This window comes from Atractosteus spatula, chromosome 11, assembly GCF_055471065.1.
Source record: "Atractosteus spatula isolate fAtrSpa1 chromosome 11, fAtrSpa1.hap1, whole genome shotgun sequence".
In the NCBI taxonomy this organism is placed as follows: Eukaryota; Metazoa; Chordata; class Actinopteri; order Semionotiformes; family Lepisosteidae; genus Atractosteus; species Atractosteus spatula.
In genome coordinates, this window is record NC_142716.1 from 37845865 (window position 1) to 37870527 (window position 24663).

Here is a 24663-nt window from a genome sequence, read left to right on the forward strand (position 1 = left end):
TGGGTGTGAACATCATTGCTTGCTTTGTTCAGTGTAATGGATGATTTGTGTTTGCTCTTAAAAAGCATAATGCTATAGATGTTCCTTGTAAGATCCATAGTTCGTATATAAGCCTGACTCATATTCTGGATATATATTAAAATCTCTTGCAAGTAATATCACCAAAGAAAATTCATCTTATACTTTGTGATGTTTACTCTGGCTTAAAGTACAATTATCTTAAGTACTCATCTTAAGAGACATAAGTGAGGCTTAAAAATACAGCTTTTTAGCTGAAATCCCACAACAATGCTTCAATAAAGATAAAATGCTGTTTATCCAATAACAGGGAAATAATTGCATTTCAGAAAAGCTGAAACAGAATGCAAGAAAAATCCATATGACATAAAATCAATAAGAGGCACTGTTTTTTTTTAAACCTTTTAGTTCTCTTCCATGCTAGTCTAGCAATTACAGCAGTGTTATAACTTAAGAGCCATTTGCTGAAATATGGTCTAATTTTATGGTCACTGTTGCCAAGATTAATGTGGAGATAAAGAGACAGTTTAAAGACAATTAATCACGGAAAGATAGAAAAATGTAATGAAGATGAAAACTAATAACTTTTTAGCTTAGCTTTTCTATTTATCCACTCTTCCTGAAACACCTTTCCTTTGGACATATATAACTCTAACAAACTACAAATCTCTAGCTTTCTGAAATTGAAAATTTTCTGCAATATTGGGTCCTTCACGTGATCCACCCCCCTCCTGTAATCTCATTTCAGTTACCGCTGCTACTTATGAAAGCAGTCCTTCACTAGCCCTGGCATTTGCAGAAAATAAACCCTTCCAAATGTCACCTGCCTGGCATCTCGCTAACGTGGCTCATGCTGTCAAGGTGATGTCTAACCTAGAGAACACCCGTTAGATGGGAACAGAGACGAGTGTTTAATTAAAGCTGCTAGAACAGGCGAAAAGTTTGCTGCTGCCTGGAGCTATTGCACCATCAGAGAGGACAGGAAATATGACACTGTTTAAAGGTGAGAGCTGGGGTCTGGGTACTACATGTCATTTTGCACTCTTGCTTTGCAATCAGTGGTCAAATGGTTTGGCATCCATCTTAGGTTGGGGAGTGAAGAAGGGTTGTCTGTCGTAGCCTGTGCATGAGCTCACCTCACTGAATTTGTCCTCTGTACTTTTCTGACACTCTTACGATTGTTATAAAATTTAAAATATTAAGACTAACCTTTCCATTTCCATTTTATTCATCAGCTCGGCCTGATTTATTATGGCAGTGAAAAGGCCGTGATTCCAATAGTGAGCTTTATTAGGGAAACTCTGGCTGAGGAGGATGATTGTCTGCAGCACTGGTTACACAGTATACAGTTGCTTTGCAAATCGCCAGCCAAGAGCCATGATGGGAGTCAGACAGAGATTGGGGCTGTCACCTGTGCAAAACCAGCTTCCTGCCCCTCCCTCTTCCACCAGCTGGTTCTCCTGCAGAAATACTTTTTATCTCTCGATCTAATTCAGTTAGCCCTTTAAAAATGGCAGCAACTCTCAGATTAAACATTCATCGATCCACCAGGGTCAAGTGGGAGTTAGTGCCCTTCCCAGCAAACAAAGAATACAAGGCAGGGTACACTCTGGATAGGATGCCACTCCATCACAGGGCACACACAGACACACACAGTCAGTATGTTTTTGGACTGTGGGATGTGACCAGAGCATCTGGAGAAAACCCCCATGAACATTGGCAGAACATACAAATTCCACACTGATAGAACCCCAGGGCCCCAGCACTGTGAAGGAGTAATGCTATTCACTCTGCCACCATGCCGTCCTCACATTGAACAGTATAATAATATTTCAGCACACAGTGGTTTAAGACACTGCTGCAATACATGTGTCTGAAACAAAAAGCGTAATCATATATTCTTGAGGTTGACACTTTTAAGGCATCTTACCAAGGGTATAATTGCCTATTTTTCTAGTACTAATTTCAACAGAAATAGTCACAACTTGGATTACTGGAGTAATTCTGGGGGGTAAGTTTTCTTGCTTGGTTTTACCATTTATGTTTTGAGCACATGGCTCTACAGTCTCTACAGTTGGGAATCTAGCATCCTGATCACTGCACAACAATTGTGCTCAGCATTTAGTCATTTACATTTAGTAAATAGAGTCTGCATTTCTGTGAATTCTATGAAACTGACAGAATATAATAAACTAATAAAAATAAACTATAAATAAGCACAGAATGAGAGGAAATGGGAGAATTTCACAATTACAACAAGGATTTGGAATACAGTTAGAAAGCAAAGAGGTAGATTAAATAAAAGCCCTGCTAAAGAAGAACTTTTTGATTTTTTATTTAAAAAGTTTATTTAAAAGTGCTCAGGGAAGGTGACTCTCTGATATTCTTAGCAATAGATTAACAGAGCTTTGGGACCCCCTGTAATGGACTAGATTTCCTCCCACTCTGTGCTCCCTCCTTGCTTTGTGGTTTAGTTCACCACCGCCCTCCACTTCAAGCTCCTCAATTATGAGAATAAATGTTGTCCTTTCAGGTAATTGTGTTTTGTTGTGACTTTTTGTACTTTTTACTAAATATATACAAAAAAATGTCCATTTTGAGCTTCCACTATAAGTAAGTTACAAAATTCATGCCAAGTGCCTTAAAAACATGCTTGTTTCCAACATAGAATCCTGTTACATTAAATGGGAAGGTTGTAGAAAAGGACACAACACAAAGCTGAAACAGGAGCGGACAAAAACACAAAGGCCTGTAGACATGTTGTGATGTGAATCATGCAATGACTGATATTTACACAATAGATGCAGACGTGTTAGGAGAAAGCTGGACATTCCCTCTATTTGTGGTGTTCATTGTGCTTTGGAATGGCTCCTTTTTCTTCTTATGATCGGTGTCTCTAATTTAAAAGATTCCTCTAAACAGCCATCAAGCCGGGTTTCAGCAGTTTTGACCACCCTCAGACAGAATCACAGATGGGCCTAGTGCGATTTAGGCACTGGAACTAAAATAGAGGTTGGCATCAGGTCTCTGTATGTAATTTACTGCTTAATTGGGTGATTGACGCAAAAGTAAGCTGACACTTTAATTCACAACATTCATGCTGCAGAGCAGTTGACTCTGCACTTACTCTCAAGGAGAACATGTATAACAGTCTTCAGCATCCCTGAAGGGTGTTGTACAGAACTTGAGACAAATTTACAGGATGAGAAGCTGTGACTTTCATGACTTTGAAATGGAAACCACATACAAATTAAACGTATAAACTATATACAGTACTTCAGTCACACAGTTACCCTTTTTAAACTGTCCCTGGTATTTTTAAGAACTATTATGCTAATGTGTAAATTCCAGAAGTGCATTGTTGTTGTAGAGGAAGCAAATATTATCCACGCAGTCACGTGACAATTATCATGAAAAGCAAGGCATATTTGTAATATTAGAAGGATAACAATCATTTTTTAATACTGGTAAAAATTCATTGTCATTTCAAGGTATGAAGAAAATGAAGGGATGTTTTGTTATTGCATGGTACTAACATGATGTAAAGCAATATCAAAATATTATAAATGCAATGCTCTTTTGGATAAGTTATTTCCCCTGTTCAGAAGTATCACATAAAAGGAACAAATGTCAAATGTTCCACTATACTGCTGAAAAAGAACCATAGTAGTAATTTCATTAACTTTAAACTCTTTAAAGAGGAAAAACAGACGATAGAGTTACCTTGATTAATAACACTAATCCAAAGTAGTTGAACTGCTACTGATCTCCATGCTCCTGGCACTGTGACAGTAATGGGTTTCTTGCATAAAAAATATAGTACAGCCTCCAGCTCACTTGTTTAGTCGCCTAGTAATACACATATATTAGTAAGAATTGGAGGAATGTTTGAGGGAAGTGTGACTTTCTAATGAGAAAGCAGATGTAAATTCATTTTTGAAAAACCTGAAGTTACAGGAACAGCTTCCATCCAAAGAAAGTTCAAGTAGAAATCTGTATCATGACCATCCTTCACCTTTTCAATGCATGTGTAGAAATACAGTATTTCTCTGCAGTGCATCTCATGATTGTGCTTAGATCACCAGTCACCATATTTTATGAGCCTTCCAGGGAAGCAAAATTATCTTCCTCTCCAGACACATTAAGTTCTTCATACTGGTCTTTGATCTGTTTATTAATGTGAAGTGAATTATGGATATGGGCAGACTAACCACACATTAAACTGCTAAACGTTCAGAAGGATACAAAGCCACTACAGATTTTATAGCAGAAAACAGTGGTCCTCTAGGAATGAATGCCACTGCAAATAATTGAATAAGATGTCTATTGCATTGCATTTTGAATCACTTCAAGCACTTACTGTTTATAAGCCATCACCAGGTGCAGCATACTGTACGTCAAGCTCATTGCTTTAAATTCAGTAAAGTGGCACGGTCAGTTGCACAGTTGAAATGATGGAGGCCAGGTGGTCTAGAGGTTAAAGGAAAGGCTTTACTATAAGCAGGTTCTGAGATCAAACCTGGCGATTCACTGCATGTCAATCCGAATAAAATACTGATCTTCCTGCTAAGTGGAAAGACTAAGGTCCTGCCATTATAAGGGACACTGCTGCAGCTGCTGATGCACAGTTCAATTACTAGTCTTTTTATGCAGCCTTGAATAACAGTGTCTGCTTAAAGACTAATTACTCCTATAAAATATTGCTTTTCTGCTCCATTGGAACATTTTGTACAAGACTGCTGCTCATAAAAGCTCAGATGGGCTCTAACAAAGTCTTAAATTTCCCAGAACTAACTTAATGTTTTCCAGAAATCTGGTAATATCCTAATGAATGTGAAACAGAGACAAGATACTGTATGTAGAGTGTATTTGGTATAACTCACCTGACTGAGGATAGATGGGCGAAGGGATGTCCTGGGTACAAGACTTATACAGTATATTGCTGTACTTAGGTGAGCAGAAAGTACAAAATTAGGATCTAAACTATCTCCCAAATTTTTGTTATAAACTCAATTTTTGATGGTAAAAGGTATGAATACAAGACAATAATGCCATTCTTTGGACTGTAGTGTAAAATAAATAAAACAGCAGAAGCACCACTCATGGGGCTTTTAATTTAGGGGTTAAGGATCTCATCCAGCTGTTTCTTCAAACAAGTACTGTGTATCAAGCTTGTCTGGTTATCTTGTTCCAGACTCCCACGGTCCTTTGCATAAAAAACGTGTGTCAATTCACTTTCCAGGTTTGGAGAATCTAAGATGCAGCTCATTTTCTGATAAGAATCACACAAAATTAAATAGCATAAAAAAGTCCAGATCAAGGAATAACCTTCCAGCCCACTAGTGCTCAGTCTCTTTGACGCTGGCATGATCTGTCAGCACTCAGGAGGCATACAGTACCAAAACCCACTACCAGCTAATTAGTAGAAAAGCAAAAACTGCTAATCCAGAATAGAATTCCTTAAGGCATGAGCGCGGAAGTAAGGTCGGACATTGTACTAGTAACTTTTTGAGTGTAGTTTTTGGGAGAGATTAATTCATGAGCAAAATCTTTCCAGAGTACACCTGTACAGTAGGACTGATTGTATGAAATGGATTATCTAAACACATTCTTTTAGGTTTTCACTTCAATGCTCAACACAAGCAATAAGAACACTGTCAGCTTAAATCAACCAAAGAGGACTGATTTCAAATCTTTCAAATTCATTTTCATTTGACAGACAATATCTGTGAGAGTTCACAGCTTTATTAACCAACAGTTCTTGCCATGGAGGTACTATTGTTTGCTTTTTGCCTTAGCTTATTTCAGCTGGAGAAAGTAGTTTCTCCTAACAGGCAAATTTTATCTCTTTTGTGTTGACTTGTGTGTTAGTTCTTTCTCTTACACTGCACAGTTCATTAGGTTGAAAGTCTAAGTGAGGTTGGAGGTGATAAATCTTTACTGCACTTGCTGTTTTCGCTTTAGTACACTTATTCTTTGCTGCAGTCTGATGAACCTACAGGCTGGGTTTCCATGCACATATTATCCATCTTTTAAACCAGTAGAAAGTTACTTTGCTCTTATGTTTCAAGTTGTTCCAAGCCAAGAGGAACAAACCACTTAACCAATCAAAAGTGCATTGCAACAAATCCAGGATGTGTTAGCCTCTGTTCACATGTGCATACAGACCTTAAAGGGAGAAAGACATACTCTACTTGTTTAATGGAGCTTCAAATAATTGCAAACCTGAGCACAGATTATCATGAGTAATGAAAATGTAAAGCTAACTGTTTACAACTGATTTATTGGGCTGACTCTTCTATCTTACTTACAATTGTACCCGTTTTTACAGCTGGATATCTTACTGGAGCACGTGTACAGCAGCAGTGCTTCACCTCTGATTTGAGCACACAATCAGAACCCTAACTACTGCTACCAAACAGACTCCAGAACATAGCAGAAATTTCCAGTTTTACAAAAACACTTTAATGCCTACTGCATTAACACCAGCCTTTTGTACAAAAGTATCAGTATGGGTTTCCATCTTTTGTCAAGGATGAGTTAACAGATACTTACTGTGCATGTAACTGCTCCAGTTTGTGCTTGGTGTTGTGTCATATACTGTACATTTTCTTTTTATCTGGACATTTCATTTCATTAATAGCAGGGCTCTGTAGTTTAACATCAGGAAGCTATTTCTTATTCCAGCTTGCATCAGATATTATAAACGAGTACATAAAGGTCCAAAAGGTAATAATTGCCATTATATTTATCCATCCTCTGTCATAAAAGCACATATTTCTAGAAAGGAAATGTGCAGTGTAGAGTGCATCACAGAAGCGCAAAGCACAACGGAGGGACACTCCAGTTCATCACTGGTCACATACATACAGTACACAATGTAAGGACACAATTAACTTAGCTAGCACGTTAACCCACAGAGGAGCTCCCGAACCCCTAAAACATGACAAGAGAAGATCCCCCTCACCCAAGATCATGCAAACCCCACAAAGAATTCATCCCATTCAGAATTCAATCCCAGGACCCAAGATTTGCGAGGTTAACTGCCACACCAGTGTTCATTTGAAATAGATTCAAGTGATTGTAATTCAAAGCCTAAAATTAAAAACATCTGCTCTTCACCTTGTTCAAGTGTTCTTTCACATCACAAGTTCAAAGCCCCACAACATTCCCTTATCATTTTTCTCTCACCTCACTTTGCTTTGCAATAAATTGACCTACAGTAGTGAAACATTTCTTTTTTTGATTGCACTTCACAAGATCTTTACCCGTCTGGCTGCAGCACAAGGAATGCATCTGTTATCATTTGTGTGAAAGATGACACCTCCACAGTCTGAAAACAGGAACTGCAAGATATAACACATTGAAAGTAAAATTTGCTTTTCCTGGAATAGTGTTGATAATAAACATATCCAATTTTTAAATATTGAATTCTTAGCCCATAAATAAAAAAACTGCACCATAAAATGTATGTCACTAGTAATGTACTGTATCCCTCTCTTCTCTACAACCCTTTAATCCATTTAGTGTGTTGCCAGAAGAAGACATTCCAGAGATCACATTTGCACTAATCTGTCTGATAACATACTACTATCGATTTTACCTCTCTGTGTTTCCCTGCTGAGCTGTAAATACAACCAATTTATCCCTTTTTAACTTAATTAGAGTAGTGAGTTGTGTATCAGGACCCTTCAAGTACTGCACTGAACCACAGCGTATGTCTTCTACAGTACATACGGTTGATTGAAAATCCAAAGAGAAAAAAAACAAAGCCCCCTTTCACATTTCAGATTTTCCAACCTGCAATCCAGTTTCCAAAATACAGCAGTTGGTGTTGGTTTACACTATATATGGAACAGGAATGGGTTTATTCCATGCTGAAAAGAAAAGACACAATGTTTCGGCTATGGAGCCACATCTGCAGAAGGCTCCACAGCCAAAACGTGTTCTTTTCTTTTCAGCACAGAATAAACCTTTACCGGTTCCTTTGCAACCTACGCATGCTGACGCAGCTGCCTGCTTGAACTCGGTTTATGAATTTAAGGCTTGTTAACTAATGATGGGTATGCATGGGCACCTGTGTGAAACTAATATTTCATCATGTAAAACTACAAGGGGCTGTAGCTCATAATAACTGACATTTATCCTTGAGCAAGGCAATGGCATCCTGTCTCTCTCTCTCTGCAAGAAGGCCTTATTAGTTATTAACAGCGTTTTGTTCAGTTCAAGGCAGAATTAAATTTAACAGTAAGGAAAGGAGGTTGGGGAACTGTTTTGCGCTCAGACTCCGTGATGTTGTTTAAAAGGTTGTGCAGTGCTGATCAGTTGCGGGTGAGCTGTTCGTTAGCTGCACGAGTAATCCAGCGACGTGTCTTATTCCTCCCTTTGTTTTGCTTGTCGGATTTGTTTTGGTCAGCCCCGGCTGTCACTCCATCTGTCAGCCCCGTGACATAATACCGGAGGCCTGCCGAGCTGCCCTGTCCTCTCTGATTCTTGACGTCAGCGTGGCAGCATCGAGGAGTCCTTTGATTCGACTCGATTTCTGGCACGAGGCTGCCGCTTCGAGTTGTCTCGGAGAGTGTGGGGAAGTGGTCAATTTTTTAAAAGGACCTAAAGCAGGAGAAGCAGCCGTGTTGCACCCTTAAATCGCAGCATACAAAAGAGCTCAACTGTTATGTCAGAGAGTTTTTCATTGCTCTATAACAGAACAAAGGAACAAAAAGTCCACTTTTTCAACTCATTACAGACCTCTGAAGAGCGAAATAAAACCTTAAAATTGCATTTTAAGATTTGTTTAATGGTTTATGTCACTGTTTAAATGTAAATTAGTTCAGGGCTCTCCTATCGTCAAGTAACAGTTAAGGTTCCTAATCTGTTTTATGCACTCATTCCTTAACGTGGAATCTTAAGTTCCTTGATATTGAAAAGACTGAAAATTAATTTAACTAAAACTTTAACATTTTATATCAGTACAGTTAATTAAACTTTGCAACTGAAATATGACAAAAACTAATTCCGTTTTAGACTTCTGAAAGAGTGACATTTTAGTCTACTTAAAAGTGTGACTAAAATGTGACTATAATAGACATTTAAGTTGATATGACTGAGACTATAACTACAGTAAATCAAAAACTGATGAGTAAAGTAAGACCGGTTCTATTCTTAATAGTAGTACTCTAAGAATTGCTAGTTATCTAGCCCTTACAAGATTCTGTTTGGAATCTTATTGAGATGTGTTCCTTCCCAAATGGAGATTGGAGCCTCTTCCCTCCCCCATCCCTCTCAGCGACAATCATGTTCTCTGTATAATAATGATTGTGGACGTCTCTTAATCTGTGAGAAAGTGAATTAGACTCCATATCTACTTTGCCGTGCTTGTAGAAGGCTTTCATGTTTTGAACAATGGATAAAAAATGAGAAACCATTGTTGGGCACGTCTAATCAAATTTTACTGCTTGATTGAAACTTGCTGTGCATAACAATAGAAGTGTAAGAACACGTTCATGGGTAGATAACAGCAAATTATGGTAAGGATATGACAGAGTTGGAATACCTTGTAAGTCAGAGCTGAGCTAACTAACATTTACTGTAGCAGTACAGGAGCAAGGTTATTAGAAAGGCCACAGAAAACTCCATAATAGAATGTTAAAAAACCAGTTAAACCATACTTGACAGTTTCTGATGTGCCCAGACTATTTCATTTTTCTGAGCTGTTGGGAACAGAATTGGGTTTCTTTGGTATCTACATCATAAAACCTCTAAAAGATCAATAAAATGCATGATAGTGCAACTGCAGGTCCAGACTGACCACATCTCACAATATCATAACTCATTCATGTTAATAGAAAAGCTTTTGTAGAGCAATCAGAGTTTGATCACTGAAAATGATCACTGAAATATAAAGAATTAAAGTTAATTTATATATTTTTCTTTTCCTTGCAAAGGAGCAAGTTAATAGTACCCAAACATACCACTTTACTTTATTAATGAAGCCGTGTGATGGTAATACTGTATAAACTTTCTACTTGCAGATCAACTGCAGTCAACAGCAATGACAAATGTAAGGTATAGCCAGGGGACTCACTCAATCAGTTTTTAAACACAGCCCAGGGTACGGACCAGCTGTTGCTGATGAATACTGTAAAGTCAAAAGTGACAAGCATGTACCATTTAGAAACAGAGAGCCCCCTACTTACTTACTGTACTTCCTTTATTGTCCCACATGGGAACTTTGCTGTGCAGGCAGGTAAAAGACATAGCATAGTACACAATACAGTTAACACAGCATAAACTCATTTACAAATAAGAAACAGACATGCATAAGATCACAAAAACAAGTTAACAGCTTTAACTAATCCTCACAATTCAGAAAGACCAACAAAGAAGCTGGGTCACCAGTATGTGAAATAGATACAGAAGACAAATGCATGATGAAAAAGAAATGCATTGAAAAATATAATCAGTTGTCCAAATTAATCCGGTAAATAGCCTTGGGAATAAAGGATAACTTAGTCCTATTGCATTTATAGTAAATCTGTGTCCTGCAGGTTTGTTGGGCACACAGAACCCTACACCAAACTGTGCTGCAAAGGGTTCTGCATCGACATCCTGAAGAAGCTGTCCCGAACCATCAAATTCTCCTACGACCTCTACCTGGTCACCAATGGGAAACATGGCAAGAAGGTCCGTGGCATTTGGAATGGCATGATTGGAGAGGTGAGTGGGCACTTCCCTGCCAACCTCATGGCTGTGATGTCCTGTCTCTTTAAGAAATGTGCTCTCTCTCTTAGCTGTTGTATCCTTCACAGAAAGGCTGAAAATGATGCAGATACTACAAAGCTACAAGAACGCTAAGACCAGAGATTAGTCTATTAGTCATATTCTCCATGCCATTTGCGCTCATTTGATTAAAGGCTGTTGTCTTTTTTTCCAAACCCAAAAGTGTACCCGAGTTTCCTAAATGAAGCATTATAGTGTTATTGAATGTTTTTAGGTTCAATATATGGTTGTTTTCTTCTGAAAGCTTTAGAAGTTTCTTGTGCTTACTTTTCTAATATACAGTATAGCATTCCTTACGGCCTACATGCAAAAGTAAAGAAATACCCCATTCAGAAGATCATAGGAATGTGATGGTGGACAGATGGTGATTTTTGTATTTCTGAAACTTTTTTCTAATAGAGCTTCTAATTGTATCACAATTTACAGTACATTATGATTTTATATTGTGTCTCAATAACATAGTAGTTACAATGATGTTACACATTGTTAAAACATAAATCATAAAATATTTTAAACAACCATTATTTAATCAAAAGAAAATCAGAAGAGTATGTCACAAATATCATGTTGCATGTTGTGTATCTGATGACATTTGCCATGCTTAAAATATTTAAAAAATACAGTGAGCCAACACTGAAGGACCAAGTAAAATAACAGCAGTTCATTTAGAAAATACATTCTTATTTAACAATTAACAAATCCTGGAAGTGTGTATTTTTTTTGTAATTTGTAATGCAATGTAATCTTGTTTTCTTTTTTGTCGTTTAATGTTTTACAGATCTCAATAACATACACTAACATAATCCTCTAAGATTCTCATTAACGTTAAATTGACTAACTGTACTGTATGTCAGGAGGCTAGGCTTTTGATACAGTGGAATTCATGGCTGTCACAGACAGGTGTCCCAGATACAAACTGGGAGTATGCCTGAGGCACACCACATCCCAGCACAGTATGACCTATGCATGCCACAGTTATGCAGTGACTCAGATCATTTAGAAGAGGAAAATAGAACATGTCTCATATCAACATGAGACTGTTTTGATGATGTGATCCTCTAAAACTCACCCTTGGCAGTAGGCTGACCTTTTGGCATAGTGGAATTTATAAGTGTCAGAGGGTACTCTGTGTCTTGGGGACTGGGAGAATGTTGGGACAGTGATCTAATCCAATCTGGGGAAGAATCCCATTGATGGTAAACCATTGATAGGTGTACGATATGCTTCAGTCACAGCCAGTGAAGAAAAAACTGACAAGCAAACAGCACTTCCGTATCTGTCACAATTTAAGTATAACATTTCATTAAGCATTAAGCAGATGCATGCAATATCTAAAAAAAGTCAGGCATTTGCTTAAAAGGAAAATGTAAGAGCATGTTTTGGTTCTGACGACTTGGTTGAGGGAAAGCAGCCTGACCAGAAGGCAGTCCAAACCCCAGTATAACATGAGCCACAGAGCTGCAGCACTGGTGAAGGGGTGGTGAGATGGAATATGCAAAATCCCATGAGCAGGTGATTGGTAGGAACTGGGACAGCGTTTATCTCCCTTGCCTTCATTATGCACTCCGTTTACTCAGGAGTATCACACACACAGCATCACCAATCATGAACACCCTGCCATAACTGCCTGAGAAGAAGGAATTTCTGTACTCTGACAGGACTCATACGGATTTGTTTGCTTGACCTTTTCTACTGCTTTAAAATGATCTAGAAGTCAGAATGAGCATGCAAAGGGAAGCCCTGAAGTGAGCAACCCTTACTATTCTGTGAGTCTAGTAGGAAAGGCTGATTGTAAAATGAACAGGTGGGCATAACAAGAAGACAGAGTGAGCGCAGGTTTTTGTGTGAGCACAGGGGCACTGCAGAGAACCTCAGTGTATGCTTTCAATTTGCACTGAATTTTAATATTTCGCAAAGCAGGCAAGTCAATTAAGTTATCATGGACTGCTGCCTGCTGCTCCCGCTACAGTTTGAATACATATACTGTAGTAAATCCCTGAGGGTTTCGAATGACTGCTGAATATCTGGCTATAACATGAACCTTTGAAGCCATGAATGTACTGTAGCTGTAGAATATGGTGATCTGGTTGTTTCAGTTTATACTGTCCTGTATATACACAATGTTGGTAAAAATACTTTTAAAATGTTGTCCATTACCATTGCTTATACAACTTATTGGTATAAGGGGTTACTTTTTTTAAGACATTGTTGGGGGGGGTATATTTAAGAGGTAATGTGATATTTTAAATATTAATTAATTACATAAAATAAATTAATTAGTGAATCAGTATACTGCATAGATCACTGTAACCAATTATTTTTTTAAAGGTTTTATAAAAACATTTTTTTCCAAACGGAATCCCTTACACTGGTATCTTGTGACTGCAATACCCTTAAATCATGAGATGTGCAACAAGTGACCGATATACTGTACATTATTACTCAAACTTTAAAGATTAGGTAAGCTTCGCCTTTAAGGTTAACATAAGACAGTAAAAAATGTAACAAAATAAAGCTTCCATGAAGGAAGAGTGAGGGACTCTTATAAATTAATGAGGTGAGGGAATAGAGAAGAGATTTGGAGTTGGAACAGAAGACAGTAAACTGTACGTCCTTGTAAACAATCTGCACCAGCAAATTAATACATTTTTCCAGGTCTGTTACAATGGGGGTTAGTACATTCAATCTAACGCTGCATTCCTTGGCAGTGCAAGACACAGAGGCACAATTCAGCTCAATGAGCCGTTCAATGTAGGGTGACAAACCAAGGCACAATGCAGTACCAGTGCTAAATCTGTCTATGTAGATGCACGACAATAAGAGATATAAAAAAATTAATACAATTTGTGACATTTATTGAAAAAAACGTCTTCTTGTCTGTGGGACTTTTTCAATTACACTAACAGATGCCTTCTGTCTGGGTTTATAAGTTAGATATTCAGCTGCTATTTAAAATCACTGAATGTACAAGCAGCAAAGATATGAGTTCAAAATAGTAAAAGTCCAGTCCTTAGTATACTACATATACAGCATTGTATTCACAAATAAGTAAAATGATGGAAGTTTCCAATACTTGCCTGTCTGTGGTATAGTTTTCACCCTTCATCATCACCATCTGCTTCAGACCTTATTATTATCATTATTATTATTATTGAAAAGGGATGTCTCCTTGTTTTCAGGATAAACTGGCACAACAACCTAATGTACTGTACTTATCCTCACACATCACATCAGATGCAGTTATTTGCCACTCTAAATGCAATCTCAAACCCAGTTCTTTATCCCATACTACTTGACATTTGTCCCCTCCCTTTGCCATTTCTGTGAAGACATGGGTACTGTAAATATACTCCAGGAATTACAAAAACAACACTAATGAATGCAGGACATAGAATTCTAGACCTACGTACAGTAAGTGTAGACCAAGACAGTACATTTTTTTTCATAAACATGAGTGCAGTTCATAAAATGCAGTCCTTGCGAATCACAAAATCACTTTGTTCCAGTTGCATCTGCTTCAAATTGCTTAATCGATGTAGATTACTTCCTAAATTGATGGGCACTGCTTAAACGATGTTCAAGGTCTAATCTAGCTGGTGATTTAAAGGATGCACTTGATCCAAGAAACAGTACCAATTAAACATTTAGATGCTTAAAGTGGAATTGCAACGCTATTTTTATATTGCGGGGTTAGAAAGAATCAGCATTGATGAGTGCATTTCAAACCACAATAAAAGTGAAGTGTACACAGTAACTTGTAAAACCTACAATTTACATCACAAAATAGACAAAATTTCTTTGTCATGTTCTACGATTCTGAACAAGGCAACAAAACTTCCTGTGACATGATGCAGCTTTATTACATTGTAAATAAGCAGGATTGTGTATACCTCACTTTTAATCCAATAGAAATATTGCTCTCAATTTTGAGATGGTTTTGCCAACAAATACACTGTACTATTTGTGAACTCTGCATGCATATCACATTGGATTCTGCTGTGAAATTTCTGCTGCACAACCTGTACTTATTTGCTTGTACATCACATTATGCTAGTCATTATGGAAACTAGTGAGCAGGAAGGGTCGCATCATGTCGCAATTCATGGAAACTTGAATGCATGTTTGCAACAACATGGCGATTTACAGTACTTTCACAAAGCTCACAATTTTGTGCTTAATTTAAAATTTGTACATTTTTTTCCGTAGCATCAATTAATTTATTTTATTACCAAGATTTAAAAAACAATCTGAGAACTTGGGACTGCAGCTCCCCTTTAACTTTTCCATTTAATTAAAATCTTAGACCAGAAAAGTAGTTGTGCGCTCACAGTGGGCATTTATGGGTTTGTGATTTGAGAAAGTTTTGCTGTTCTCTGGGCCTACTTTTCTAATACTGTAATGAGGAAACACAGAGATGAAGATCTTATTTGTAAATTATATTCCTATATCTGTAGGTTTTCTACAAGCGGGCAGACATGGCAATTGGTTCTCTTACCATTAATGAGGAAAGATCAGAGATCATTGATTTCTCTGTGCCCTTTGTTGAGACTGGAATCAGTGTGATGGTGGCCAGGAGCAATGGCACAGTGTCACCCTCTGCCTTTTTAGGTAAGATTCACTCTTTTAACCATCCATTATCAGAACCTTTCTTATCCTGGTGAGCATCATGGCAAGCAACAACCTATTGTGGAAGCAAAGGGTGCAATGCATGACTGAAAAAACACAGCTGCTGTCTGCCTGGAGGTGGACCAGGCCACGCCATATAGCTAGCATGTCTTTGAGAGCTGGGAGAAAACTCCTGAGAAACACTGAGAGGACATGCAAGCACCGCACAGACAGGTGTTGTACAGCATGGGGCAGTACAAATAACTATCATTTTGTTGTGCCTTTTCAGGACTCGCCATCTCAAACAGATTTTAAAACAGGGCACAATTAGTGTACAATACAATTATATCTGTTAATTCTCTGAACTCAGGACTGGTGGTTTGTGGATTCAGGTCCTTACCGCAGATACTGCTGTTGTACCTTGAGTAAGTTACTTTACCCCAGTTGCAGCAGTCCACCCAACTATTTAAATGGCATGTTAATGAAATTCACTTAACATACTGCACGATATACCGTAGCAGTGCCTGCAGCTGGTTAATGATGTCTATTACCATGCAATTGCAAATGCATATTTTAAATGTTCTGTTTTAAGATGCAAAGTGATACCAGAATAATTTGAACTTTTTCGAGTGCAGGAAATGGAGGAGTCTTAAACACTGCTTGCTGCAAACAGGGTAGCAAGATTACCCTGGTAGCATTCAATCAGTCTTATCACTCTCCTTACTTTCAACTGCTATCATTACAGTGGTTAGGAATTATTGCAATGAAACACATGCAACAATTGTTTGTTGGCAACATACCTTGCTTGTGGAACTTTGAACCCTTCTTTTTGCTGTAATTGCAAAGTAAAATTGTACATCACTGTACATCACCTTTGGGAAAAATGTATGAGAAAAGTAGCCAATAAATGAATAATTGTTGTCATCAGCATCTTCAAAATCAGTGCTATATTAAAACTAAAGCTCAGAAAAAAACAGTCCAAACATAGAATATATCTCCCTTTTCAGCATTTTCATTAGATATGAACTAACATTAATTTAGTAATGACTTTGTTTCAAGAAAACCCTAGTGAACATGGGAGAACATGCAAACTCCGTACATACTGTAAGTGCCTCAGCCCGGAATCAACCCAAGGGAACAAGAGTTATGAGGCAGTAAAGCTAACGGGCAAATATCTTGCACATTAACAGGTTGCATAAAAATACTACAAAAAGCAACTTAAACTTTTATTTTGCGAATTCCACTTAGAATTCTTCAGCTGAGGGCCAAGGTCATCCAATGATATATTTGCTTTTTCCCCCCCCACTAGAGCCATATAGTCCAGCAGTCTGGGTAATGATGTTTGTCATGTGCCTCACTGTGGTTGCCATAACAGTCTTCGTCTTTGAGTACTTCAGTCCAGTTGGTTACAACCGCAGTCTCGTCAGTGCGAAAGGTAAGGATCGTGTGCTTGTCTGCAATACACTGGGCTTGCACATGAAACGCCTAGAAAAGAATGCAAGCCTTGAGGTTCAGAAAGAATGCACCTTTATTTAATAACTTGTAGATGTAAAACAATGAGACCCAAAGTGAAAAGCAAGTCAGCAGCACGTTCTTATTTAATCCAGGAATTCCAAAACCCTGCTGAGAGCAGAAAAGGCTGTGCCTCTGTGTTTAATTAATGGTTGTGACTTCACAAAGCTGACATTGATTCAGTGCTAAAATTTTTTACAGACAGAGATTCAAAGAAAACCCTGCGAATCTGTAACAAGTGATAGATAAGTCATTACAGCAACAACAGCTCTGCTCACTTGAGTTGTTTGTGCTGTTTTCTCCCAACAACGGTATCGGTGGAAAGTGTTTGTGCCATTTATTTATTTACTAAGGTGGGAGCAGAGGCTATTAATTTTATGTTCCTCCCAATTCAGCAGTCTTCGATCTCTAAATGGGCTTGATTGCTAGAAAATGCACTGGCCTTAACAAAAACTTCTCATTTAAACGTGAAGGTCATACACAGGTGATCAGCACATAGATATGTCACTCCATGTCCAAATCCCTACCATACATAAAGAAGATTGCACATTTTAATATATAGAAGTTCTAGTTGTTGTTAAATGTGGGATAATGTTCTACAGCAAATCATAATAATTCCCAATGTTATTTCTCAAAAGCTGTACACACTATATCATACATATCATAATCATTCTTTTATTAAATTTTGTCTCACGCATCCCTCCTCCAGCCACCCTTTCAGCTTCCCCCTGGTTAACTCACTCTCAATGGGAGCCCCAGACTCCTCATCCTACAGTCAGGGGGGTTAAGTCAAATCTCATTGTACTGTACCTAATTGCTCAATATACACTACCTAAACAGATTCATCTAATTCTTTTCATTAGATGTGTGTCATTATTCCCATAAAACCCAGTTGCTTTTAGGATGTGATAGTGTATTTATTTGTTAAGATGTGTAGGTGGATTACAGGTGTCTGGGATTAGGGTCAAGTTATCTTTAATTGAGCTACATTCTTCATCAAAGGTCCCCCCCTCACTTTTCTAAACCTTCACAAAGTTTCCCCTTTGTTCTGCAGAGCCTGGTGGTCCCACTTTCACTATCGGGAAGTCGGTGTGGTTGCTGTGGGGCATTGTCTTCAACAACTCTGTCCCCATTGAGAACCCCAAGGGCACCACCAGCAAGATCATGGTACTAGTGTGGGCGTTCTTCGCTGTCATCTTCCTGGCCAGCTACACTGCCAACCTGGCTGCCTTCATGATCCAGGAGCAGTACATCGACACTGTCTCTGGGCTAAGTGACAAGAAGGTAGGAGATCACTTCTGACACAAAGGAACACTGACCATAAACATATGCATTTCTATTATACCAGTCTTTATTTTATACAGTGTATTTCAGGTGCAGTATCTCAAAGGACTTAAAAATCATCCATCAACCCATCCATTTCCTAATTACTTTTTCCAATTCAGGGTCGTGGAGGAGCCGGAGCCTTTGCAAGCAATGGACACAAGGCAGGGTACACCCTGGAAGGCACGCCAGTCCATCGCAGGGCAGACACAAACATACAAACACACAAAACCAGTGTCAGCTTTCCAAGAAAACAGTTGCCTATCTGTTTTTGGACTGTGGGATGAAACCTTTGCAAAGAAGCAGAGAACATACAAACTCCATGCAGATAGCACCCCTGGTTTGGAATTGAACCCTGGGCCCCAACGCTGCAAGGCAGCAATGCTGGGATTAACTGGTTGCTGGGAAAATTTGCCCTGGTGCAAGTTTGTGTTGGTGTCTGACTGCCTTGTGATGGACTGGGCATACCATGCCTTACACCTGTTGCTTGCTGAAATAGGCTCTGGCTCCACAGCAACTGTGAATTGAAATAAGCAGTTCAAAATGGGTGGGTAATCAAATAAATGGATGGTAACTCCTATAAATATCACATTCTTATATTAGATAATTCCAAAACTATAAATGAATGTAAAAACAATGGCATTTCTCAACAAAAACTCTTTATTTTCTTTTAAGTGACATTATCTTTTGTTTTCCTGGAGTTTTGCTTTTGAGGGAGTTTTTATTTTAATGAAAGCATTTAACAATAACTCAACCACTACCTTAATTCTGAACTTCATCTATGGAAGTTAAGTGGAAATACAATTTTGCAATGACCTTGGCTCTTTGTGTTTCCCGTAAATTTAAAAGAACTAGTGAAATAAAATTTAAATAATACTTTATATAGTGAATTCTGTGAATTTGGGAATAATTGTATTTAAAATTAAGAGCAGATGAAAGCAGGGCTCTAAATCCCATCTTCATTACACAGCTAAAGGTGATCTAATTAGAGAATAAGACAGATAAGAAGTGCTGTCTTTTAAGACAAGAACTGAGAAAAAGTCTTTTCTTTTACACTTTTGCATTGGGACTTTCAGATATTAGAGTTTTTTTAATAAAAATCCAGTGTCCACTGTGATTTGTAATCTCCAGAGCTATACTCTAATTCCACTGTCCTTATCTATTTGCTCATTATGCTCTCCATAATTCTTTCCTATGCACTACAAAGGCTTTCCCGAATGTCAAGGTTTATTACGAGGGATTCTAAAACAAGAATCTACCTTAACCAGCATTAGATAAGTCTTAATGCATTGTGTCTTTCTCACTTTTAAAAAAGAAAAGAAAAGCTACTCATGGTCATATAAATTTAATATGAAACAAGTTTCTGAAATTCATGGCAGGAGTACAGAGGATCTTTCATACATTTGTTAGTGTTTTTATCCCAAGAGTAAGAGCCGCTGTGCACTCTATGTAGAGTATAGTGTTTCTTAAATTATAGTTTCAGTGCACTAATTTGTTTTCTAATTTCTGTTAGTAGTGGCTATTACAATTTGTACCAGCTGGAGTATATCCAAAAACATGTACTGTACATATTTAAACCTGATAAAACCAGCAATTGATAGTATGAAGATCTGTAGCTGGTCTCACACAAATGCATTTCATCCGTTATCAGAGAGCTCCATATTCTTGGTTAGGGTTGCAGCAACCTGGAATTTATCCCAGAGGCGTTGGGTACAAGGAGGAGCTACTGTATGTGGGCAATCTTTAATTCTGATCCTGAGGAGTTGAGGTTATCATTCCATCTCGGCTCTTGATTGACTTAATCAGGTTGGTATTAGATTATACTGTAGATGAAGAAAGGGGATGAATTGATAACTTTTCCCAGTACTTCAGGTTCTGCTGCTGTAAAGAGTCTGCTGACACAGTAGCCCTCTTGTACAGAAACTATAGTTGACTGGACACCCTGGAGGGGACAGAAGCCCATCAAAGGGAATACGCACACAATTTGGAGATACCACTTAATGTAGTCAGCATGTTTTCATGAGATGGGGGAAACTGGAGCGCCAAAAAAGCATGCATACTCCCTACAGAAGGCACCCTAACCAGAATTGAACCCAGAACCTAAGAGCTCATAGGCAGTAACACTAGCCACTATACCACCATAAGAAATAAATTATTTTTTTAATTAAGTTTTTGCAAGATACTGTTGATGAAAGATTTGCTTAGCATAGAAGAAAGTGCAGGCCTCACCTTTGACTTTTATTCTTTGGGGATTGGAATATATAAAGACAAATCCTGATCAAAGATAAACAGCGCACACAACAAATGTGTCTATATAAATTTCTTTCAATACTTTGCCTCATTGTGGTTTAGCATGTCTATCCATGCTTTACTGTTATTTCAGTATTCACTGAGTTTTACTACACTCGACCCATGCAAGACCAGAGTGCACATACTGTGTATGAGGTCAAGACTGCACTGAGTACTTTATAACATTAATTTATACAGGAAATAGGGAAAGGTGGTAGGAAGACTAAAGAAACAAAAGGCTAATTAAATAATTTATATTCCTGTCCAGTTTTTGCATCATTTCTGCCCTTTCACTTTCTAATTTGCACCCACGATGAGATGACTGCAGATTTTGCTGTTCTTTTACAACTGCTGAATTCCCAATACAGAAATCCATTGCCCAAGTTGAACAGTAGCTTCTGGAATGCACCTGTGAATCCTTTAACAAGTTAATGTAAATGCCCAAACTGTGAACTCCAAAGGCTGCAGAAGGTGAGACTACCTGGGGCTTTGAGTGTGGCACTGAACGTGCCTTGTTGGCTTTGTTGCTAATACTGATCTTCACAGCCCAGCTGGTGCAGTGGTTGATTTGCCTTCTCTTGCCTCTCTTTCACAGTTCCAGAAGCCTCAGGAGCAGTATCCTCCCTTCCGCTTTGGCACGGTCCCGAACGGCAGCACGGAGAGAAACATACGGAGCAACTATCCTGACATGCACACCCACATGATCAAATACAACCAGCGTGGAGTGGAGGACGCACTCAACAGCCTCAAAACAGGGTATCTTCTGTTCACCTGTAGTCTCCACTCCTGGCGTCATGGCCCAGCAGACTCTTGATTAATAATTGATTTGCCTGACGTCTTTGTCCAAGGTGACTTAATCGTTCAATTCCATTAAGTGTAATGCAACATCAGATACTCATGGGTTTCGCAGGTAAATACTGTATGTTCAACAGTCAAATGTTAAGTAGTGAGGATTACCAAACTTTCAGTGTCCTAGTGCAGTTGTTTAAACAGCTAAATTTCATATTTACTCTTATGGTATGTTTTTCACATCACTATAACAGCACCAAGCCCTTAGTATTTTTCTAATGCCTTCTGGTGTACAGATAGATATGATTCAGTAATTTGGTTATTACATTATGCTAACCCGGAGGCAAACACAAGAACATACAGTATACAGTAACATTGAAAGAAATTGGTTTATTTGCTAATAGGATCTTTACTGTGCCAGTTATACTGTACACAACTATTCAAACAGAATCAGAATTGTCAGTGCCTTCCAAAGCACCATTTCAAGGTGACCAGTTTTTTAAAAAGATTTCTTTTGATCAGCAAGTTAATTAATTGCATTTATGTAGAGCTATTTATCTGATACAACGTGCTTTATATACTTCATCTATATGGTGATGTACAGCAGCCATTTCAGTAGTTTGGTCAAATTCTAATTACAACGAAACAAGCAGATGAATATATGTTCACCTTACTTGCTGTAGCCAGACTGCAGTTAAATTTCACGGAGGCCTCTCATATACAGTAATAGGCTCCGTGACAAATCCCCCTGGAGGGACCAGGGATTAACACAGCACCTATCTGCTGTTGTCACAGTTGTGATAAATATGTTCTCAATTTAATTCAAGGACCCCGGTTGTTCCAGCTATACCGATATTGTATGCAGCATTTAATGTAATGGATCACACAAGATTCCCCAGTTACTAATTCAGTAGTTAATTATGTAATTACTAGTAATTATGACCAAATAATTATGATGAATTTAAAGTGATAAGCTACTTAATACTTTATAGTCTGATTCTAACTCGCCTGGCTGAGGAAATGACAGCCCTGGTTGACAGCCAGTGCTATCTAACCCCCTTAACATATGAGGAATAAAGCAGGGAGGCAGCTGCATGGGTGAAGTTGGGGTGGTGGGAGGGGAGCTGGAAAAAATAAAGCTGGGTTACGGACAGGTGGTAGAAGAGGAAGGAGAGAGGAAGTGCAAGAAATTTACTCAAGACACCGGAGATAACATTCTCACTCACTCATCACAACACTGCAATGGATTCTTTCATAAACAAATAATGAGAACCTTGGTTTAACAGCTCACCTAAAAGATAGTATCACATATAATGCAGTTTCCAATTACCATTCTGGGGAATTTGTTGGAAAATTCTGGTCCAGACAGAGGAGTACCACCTACTGTTCCACTTACAAGATCAACCTAGTTTTCCTTGGAAAGTTTAGCATGTACCTACAGTACATACTGTAGTTAACATGGTCAATATAAATTGAAGCCAAACAGCCAAATAGAAATGTATATCAGTAAGGTTATGAGGTACAGTATGTGCAACAAGAAGTGAAATAAATCCACAATGTACAGTAGATTGTGTGAAACACCTCATGAAAGCAAAGTCACCCTTTAATACAACATTTTCGCCTGCAGCTTGTACTGTAGGTCCAGAAGACCTTACAGACTCACAAATTCTTAGTCAGCCAGAGTCTTGATCTTTTCATATAAAACTGTACAGTTCCATTACACTGATCTACACTACAAATGATAATCACTACTCACTATAGTGTTGGAAAGTGCATTCAAAATTTAAAACAGACACATTGCTCTACACAACGGTTTGTTGGAGCATAGAGCAAGCTACAGCCATATTGCTGAAGCTGAATTACCCTGGCTTTTTTAAAGAGTCATGTTAATGAGATCCTTAGATCAATTAGCTCCTAGCAACCAAATGAGCCAAATTTAATTAATGGGCCACAAGTGGTTATAGATGGGCCGAATGGCCTTCTCATTTTTGTAACCTTTCTTATGTTCTTATCACAAGTTCTTCAAAGATCATGCTACAAGAAAAGAGTAAAAGAGGTCTTTTGTAGGTTCTGTTCAAAACTGGAAAGAGACATCGAGCTAACAGGAACTGATGTCCTTGCTTTCAGTCATGGTGGTCCTTGTATTACAGGAAGCTGGATGCCTTTATTTATGATGCCGCTGTCCTGAACTACATGGCGGGGAAGGACGAGGGCTGCAAGCTGGTGACGATTGGGAGTGGGAAAGTGTTTGCTACCACCGGCTATGGCATCGCTCTGCAGAAGGACTCCAGGTGGAAGCGACCAATCGACCTGGCTCTTCTCCAGTTCCTGGGGGATGGTAAATCAATACTAGAAAAGCATCAGCCTGCTCTCCTGGCAGTAACTGAGTCCTTTACAGAGACAACATTAAACAGCCTGTCTCTTCTTCTTTGCATCTCATTTACACAACTCTTACACAAGACAAGAATTCTTGATGTTTTCTCTGACAAGATCCCCAACCTTTTGCTTGACCTGCAGTATTTGTGCTTATTTTTCATATGTATGATGCAGTTACTGCTGGGCTGGCAAACTAGGATATCAATCAAGAGGACTCTGTTCTTGTAATTCAGTTAACATGGATGGATTCATAGTTGTGTGAAACCAAGAGAAGAAAAACAAATTTATGTCCTGAAGCATATGTGGCCTTCACAACAGTGTTTAAATCATATTTAAAGCTCATTGTTTGTCCTAATGACATGCTTTACCCTGCATAATTCAGCAGGTAGCAGTCTTATGACAGCAGTGAGAGTCCTGAGGTTACTGATAGGAAAACAATCCGAGACACAGAAAACCTGGTAAATAAGAAAATAAGGAAAAAAACTGTCTCTATATCCGTCTAATGAATTACAAGAGATAAGAGCAAACAAATCCATTTATACACGACATTGCAAAAAATGAGAAAGCAGCAGCTTCCAAATTAGGTGAGATACCTATCTTCTGGTTCTAATGCAGAAAGTCCCAATATTCATTTCCCAGCACTTGGTCTCCAAATTTTTGAGTAGCAAAAGACGAATTCACTGCACTTGCGTCCTTTTTGACTTAAGTGTTTACCTCACAGTGTACATTGCTGTTGCAAAATATAAGCCATACCGATTTTTATTGGAAGTGGTAGTGAAAGTGAGTCAAAGCACAGTAGTGTTACCCAGGGCATTAAAACAGAAGTGAAATAATGTAGTAAAATAGGCAAACAAGCAGTTACAATTGAACACTAGGAGTACATAACTAGGTCATTTCTATATCCAAACCACATCAGGCCAGGGCTTATCTTGGTTTCCACGATGTTTCATGGATGAGATAGTATGTAGAAAA

At 38.4% G+C, this 24663-nt stretch overlaps 1 protein-coding gene across 1 annotated transcript in view; it reads left to right on the plus strand.

The window, feature by feature from the left end:
• grin2cb (glutamate receptor, ionotropic, N-methyl D-aspartate 2Cb) overlaps nt 1–24663 on the plus strand; it is a 66961-nt gene that overhangs the window by 38449 nt on the left and 3849 nt on the right. Inside the window, exons 5-10 of the mRNA XM_088927351.1 lie at nt 10566–10734; nt 15252–15405; nt 16712–16837; nt 17969–18198; nt 21122–21282; nt 23466–23653. Of these exons, the coding sequence (XP_088783477.1) occupies nt 10566–10734; nt 15252–15405; nt 16712–16837; nt 17969–18198; nt 21122–21282; nt 23466–23653 (1028 nt within the window). The remainder of the gene's footprint in view (nt 1–10565; nt 10735–15251; nt 15406–16711; nt 16838–17968; nt 18199–21121; nt 21283–23465; nt 23654–24663) is intronic.